Source organism: Silurus aristotelis, assembly GCF_946808225.1.
Source record: "Silurus aristotelis genome assembly, chromosome: 24".
Taxonomy (NCBI): domain Eukaryota; kingdom Metazoa; phylum Chordata; class Actinopteri; order Siluriformes; family Siluridae; genus Silurus; species Silurus aristotelis.
Window position 1 is genome coordinate 3664164 of NC_139597.1, and position 6198 is coordinate 3670361.

Below are 6198 nucleotides of genomic sequence, written 5' to 3' on the forward strand. Positions count from 1 at the left end.
AGGGTTGCACAAGGGACAGTTATTTCCACACATGGAGAAAGAGGAGAAGGTGGTTGAAAAAGGGGAGCAGAGAGAACAGGGTCAGAAAGGGGAGTTGCAAGATCTGCTGGAGGAGAAGGGAGCCGCAAAGCATGAAGAGGAGAAGCTGATAAACAAACAGGGTCTACAGCTAATAGGGATCATGGAGAGGAGGCACCAGGTTTAGCAGAAGACACAAACTCAGATAGAGCAGCAGGTGGGGTGATTAACTCACCGAAAGGTGCTGAGGCAGGAGGTGGACAAGGCGAAGACGCTTTGTCCTGAGAAGGAGCTGGAGAAGGCGGAGATGATCCGACTGGTGGTTTGGATGACTCTCGCATGCGATTGATGACATTCTCGGAAAGCTAAAAAAAATATATATATATATAAGCAGAGAGATGATTTAAAACATGATCATACGATGAAGAACCATGATGCATTACATGTGGTTTTGGAGATCTCTTAAAGTTTACTGCTTTCTGAATTGTAGAAATTTATATATATAAATAAAAACAACAGAAAAGGTCTGGGAAGATGTTCCACCAGATTTTGTGGAGTTTTGAGCTCATTCAGACATCGGTGTGTTAGAGTCAGGTAGTGATGTAGGTCAGCGTTCACATTCAACTTATCTAAAGCATATAGAAGTGAGAGAGAGATAGAAGTGAGACAGGATGAGAGACAGATCTAGAGATACAAGTGAGACAGAGTTTTGGTTTTATTTGCATTGTGCTTCTAATAATGGAAATTGTCCCGAAGCGTCTTAACAGAAATATATTATATTTCATGGATCTTTAGACTGTTCATGTGGAACATCCTCAACAGCAGTGAGGGACATGAGATCTCTCCAAAAAATAACCCAAAGTGCTGCACTGTAGGATTACGTCCACCCCACACTCCTTCCACCACAGATTGCTCTTGTAAAAATCAGACAGTTCCCAAACAACCATCGTCTAATCTAAGATTATAGACTTGCTGACTGTCCATGAGGAGCTTTGAAGAACCAATCAATCCAAGATCATGCTAAATGGTCAGTAAAATCCAGCTAAATGAATAATCCACGTATGAAGAACCAGCTCCAGGCTTTCTTCTGTTTCTTTAAATATTTTGTTATCTGCTTACACTCTTCTCCTGCTTCGTAAGCAAGAATTATTCCCATTTCTTTTTTTTAGATTGCTGGTCGGCTTCTCAGAAGAGCTAATGCCTGCAGTAATTTGCATCACCTGGCCTTTTCTAATGAAGACTGCTGACAAGCCATGGCTCTAACAAGCTAATTAAGGTCTGAGACCTCGGGCCAAGATATAGGAGAGCTCAAACCTCTCGGGGTGCCAAAACTTTTGCATGCTGCTTTTTTTTTCTCTCTAAACCATAAGAAAACTGAAATAAACCAATACACGAATCTTGATTTATATGTGTATGTTGTAAAGAAAGATTGATATTGGCTTTCGTGTGATTTAGAGGTCACGTCTACGCATTCGCTCACAGGTATATTTAAACAGGGGTGCCAAAACTTTTGGCACCACAGAGGAATAGACAGACTGATATAGGGGGTGGGGTGGGGTTAAAGTGTGTGTGTGTGTGTGTGTGTGTGTGTGTGTGTGTGTGTGAGGGGGGGGGTATCGTTTTCTATCTTCTTGCTATTATTTATTATCCCGTTTTTATCTTCATATTTCGGCTGCTTCCGCTAGGGGTCACTATAGTGGATCATCAGAAAGTCAGAGAGCTAGAGTGAGACAGAGAGAGCTAGAGTGAGAAAGATAGAAGAGTGAGACAGATGGTGAGACAGAGAGACATTGTGAGAGACAGAGAGAGATAGAAGTGAGACAGGGTGATATACAGACTTGTGACAGCTGATGCACAAACTTGCTGACGCCGCCATGTGCGCATGCGCCCTGTAATATTTGGTTAGTTAGCCTAGCCTAGCCTGGGTGACTGCCAAGCCCAGCGTTTCTCTCTCAAATTTCAACTCTTGTACCACTGAACAGTTAATAAAGTGTTCATGTCGCCGTTATAACGCTGCAGGGCTGAGTGACAGGGAGACTGAGAGACAGGTGTCCTGGGTCAGTATGGAGTCACTCACCCTGACGCCCTTCACCACCGTCACATTGTCGTTCTCATCGGTCTCGAAAGAGACGCGGCGCGTGCTGCTGCTGCCTCCCATATCCGAGCGTTAAACACACATACAAACGCACACAGGTGTCAATTCATGGAGGTCGAGGAAACCAGGCGGAACTACGAGCTTCAGTCACACCGAACTTTTCCGGGCCGCACGCGCTTTTTCACTCGGGGACACACACACACGCCTACTTCCGCCTTAGCGTCATCCTGAGCAGCCAATCAGGACGCTCGGCGCCGCGCGCGCGCGCTACGACTACAGAGGGAGTCAGCACGCATGGCAGCACACACACACACACAAAGTAGTTTGATTAAAACTACTGATTTACTCGAATCTTTTTTGCACAGTTTTTATTCTTTTATTTCTGACTGACTAATTCAGTGATGGACATTAAGGAAGTAAAGATAAACTGTACTTAAGACGCTTTTTTCACGTTTCTGTACTTTACTGAAGTGTTTCCATTAAATAAAACTTTCATTTTAACTTCACTACATTTCAAAGTCAAATCTTTGACTTTTCACTCGACTACATTTTGTAAAATCACTCGTTCCGTTTTTTTTTTTTTTTTTTTTATTAGAATAAAAACGTAACCGCTCAAACACGCAGCGATCCACCAATCAGGATCGAGCGCTCGCTCCGTTTAGAACGTGTTTTGATCGGCGCCTTGTGTATCTACTGATCACCAAAATACAGTTCAGCATCAGTTCAACATCAAGCAGAACATTTGATGATGAAGAAACTCCAGACTCGAACTCGCCACAACACACGTGACCTTTCGAGTGTGATTTTCTTTGAAGTAGTTGAAAAGAAGGTTTTGAGTTCATGATCATTTGAATAGAAATCAATCAGTGTTTGGATCATTAATATCATTCTATTAATAGATCAGTGTAACGTTCGAGTCTTTTCACGTAAACTGAGTCTTGTGATAAAAATGATAATAGGAACATTATAGTTATAATAAATCATAGTACTTTGGACACTTAAGTACATTTGAAGGCAAAAACATTTGTACTTTAACTCAAGTGAAAGTTTAAAGGGACACTTTTACTTTTACTGGAGTCGCATTTTACTCAACTACTAAATTGTTTATGTACTTCATCTATCACTTTTTATTTCAGTTGTAATTCGTCTGTATGTTGCTTTGGCAATACGAATGTCCACCTTAGAATCTTAAATCTTGACAACGAGAGAGAGAGAGAGAGAGAGAGAGAGAGAGAGAGAGAGAGAGAGAGAGAGAGAGAGAGAGCTTAACAGGCATGGTGACAGATGAAACAAAGAGAGACACAGAGAGAGAAACAGAGGGAAGCACAGAAAGATTTTGTGAGGAAGGGAAATTGATATTGTGGTCCATCATTCTTCAGTCCTTAACTTAGTTTTCTGTTATGTAGCTCTATGTAGTGTGACGTAGCTCTATGCACACCCTTAAGTCAAAAAATGGATTGTTTTAGAGACATCGCTTTATTGTTGTGGAATAGACAATAAAGAGAAATAAGTTTCCATTTTAAGGATGTGCATCTCCATAACTAATCGATGCATCACATCATTAACTTTTATATATACAGTGAGGAAAATAAGTATTTGAACACCCTGCTATTTTGCAAGTTCTCCCACTTAGAAATCATGGAGGGGTCTGAAATTGTCATCGTAGGTGCATGTCCACTGTGAGAGACATAATCTAAAAAAAAAAAAAATCCAGAAATCACAATATATGGTTTTTAAACTATTTATTTGTATGATACAGCTGCAAATAAGTATTTGAACACATGTCTATCAGCTAGAATTCTGACCCTCAAAGACCTGTTAGTCTGCCTTTAAAATCTCCACCTCCACTACATTTATTATCCTAAATTAGATGCACCTGTTTGAGGTCGTTAGCTGCATAAAGACACCTGTCCACCCCATACAATCAGTAAGAATCCAACTACTAACATGGCCAAGACCAAAGAGCTGTCCAAAGACACTAAAGACAAAATTGTACACCTCCACAAGGCTGGAAAGGGCTACGGGGAAATTGCCAAGCAGCTTGGTGAAAAAAGGTCCACTGTTGGAGCAATCATTAGAAAATGGAAGAAGCTAAACATGACTGTCAATCTCCCTCGGACTGGGGCTCCATGCAAGATCTCACCTCGTGGGGTTTTAATGATCCTAAGGAAGGTGAGAAATCAGCCCAAAACTACACGGGAGGAGCTGGTCAATGACCTGAAAAGAGCTGGGACCACCGTTTCCGAGGTTACTGTTGGTGATACACTAAGACGTCATGGTTTGAAATCATGCATGGCACGGAAGGTTCCCCTGCTTAAACCAGCACATGTCCAGGCATGTCTTAAGTTTGCCAATGACCATTTGGATGATCCAGAGGAGTCATGGGAGAAAGTCATGTGGTCAGATGGGACCAAAATAAAACTTTTGGGTCATAATTCCACTAAACGTGTTTGGAGGAAGAAGATTGATGAGTACCATCCCAAGAACACCATCCCTACTGTGAAGCATGGGGGTGGTAGCATCATGCTTTGGGGCTGTTTTTCTGCACATGGGACAGGGCGACTGCACTGTATTAAGGAGAGGATGACCGGGGCCATGTATTGCGAGATTTTGGGAAACATCCTCCTTCCCTCAGTTAGAGCATTGAAGATGGGTCGAGGCTGGGTCTTCCAACATGACAATGACCCGAAGCACACAGCCAGGATAACCAAGGAGTGGCTCTGTAAGAAGCATATCAAGGTTCTGGCATGGCCTAGCCAGTCTCCAAACCTAAACCCAATAGAGAATCTTTGGAGGGAGCTCAAACTCCGTGTTTCTCAGCGACAGGCCAGAAACCTGACTGATCTGTGTGGAGGAGTGGGCCAAAATCCCTCCTGCAGTGTGTGCAAACCTGGTGAAAAACTACAGGAAACGTTTGACCTCTGTAATTGCAAACAAAAGCTACTGTACCAAATATTAACATTGACTTTCTCAGGTGTTCAAATACTTATTTTCCTCACTGTATCTGTATATATATATATATATATATAGTTATCTCAATAGTTTCTGTAAATCCCTAATTTCCCACCTTCTACCTAAATACTATCCAGTTCCAGACTATTCCACAGGTAAACATTTGTTTTATATCCAGAATTGATTTTTCTTTCCCCCAGCAGAATTGCGATCTCCTCAGGCACCTCAGTGGAAATAACATTCGAGGTGCTCAGGCGATTGAGGTTGCACCTGATTACCAAACCCTGGTGAACAGACTGAGCTCCATTTCAGTTCTCAGTGACTCTCAGTTCTGTTCCTATGAACCTGCAGCACACATTTCAGACTTCTCCTGCTCTCCTGTGCTTTAGCCTCAGGCAGACTGGCAGGAGAAGAAAAAAAAAGACAGCAACAGTAAAGTCTATTAGCTTTTGAGATTTGTAACAGCAGGCAGGTTGAATATCTAAAAAAAAAAAAAAAGTAAGATGTAAAAAGTTTGTGGTTTATTAATAAATGCTCCAGGTATCCATCAGCCTTCTAGAAAAATAGCGATATGGTAGTTACATGGCTCTTTTTTATTTATGTTTGGAAATGTATAGCATTTTAAAAGTGTGTAAAACATTTATTTACATATTGTTCGGACTGTCAATGGCATTCCTTACCCAAAACTGTAGCTCCAGCTCATTCCCATCTCTCCTTCCCTTCCTGGACTATCACACCACTCTGCCACCCGCACCACCCTGCCTGCCTGCCTTCCCCAACACCCTTCCCTACCTAGTCTATGTTACATGCCCTACACCCCTACCCTTATGCAACACTCCCTTCCTCCCCAGGCTAGTGATGGCACAATGGATAAAACTGTGTACTGCTCAAAAGGTTTGCTCCTATGGGCCCTTGAGCAAGGCCCTTAAACCTCTTTGCTCCTGGGGGTGCTGTATCATGGCTAACTCTGTGCTCTGATCTTAGCTTTCTGCTAAGCTGGGATATGCAAAGAAAGAATTCAACTTTGTATATAAGTGTGTGTGTGTGTGTGTGTGTGTGTGTGTGTGTGTGTGTGTGTGTGTGTGTGTGTGTTTTACTTGTAATATAAAATTTTCTAAATATATGATCTATTT

The 6198-nt window shown here is 42.1% G+C and overlaps 1 protein-coding gene across 3 annotated transcripts in view; it reads right to left on the bottom strand.

The window, feature by feature from the left end:
- The window catches only part of chchd3a (coiled-coil-helix-coiled-coil-helix domain containing 3a), a 72160-nt gene extending 69828 nt beyond the window's left edge, over nucleotides 1–2332 (bottom strand). The window contains exons 1-2 of one of the 3 annotated variants that reach the window (XM_083528044.1): nucleotides 2096–2332; nucleotides 254–383 (exon numbers count right to left, since the gene is read on the bottom strand). In XM_083528044.1, the coding sequence (XP_083384170.1) occupies nucleotides 254–383; nucleotides 2096–2176 (211 nt within the window). In that variant the 5' untranslated portion in view covers nucleotides 2177–2332. Of the gene's footprint in view, nucleotides 1–249; nucleotides 384–2095 lie in introns of all 3 variants that reach the window. The other 2 variants (XM_083528046.1, XM_083528045.1) reach the window with 2 other exon arrangements.
- Nucleotides 2333–6198: the final 3866 nt, after the last annotated feature.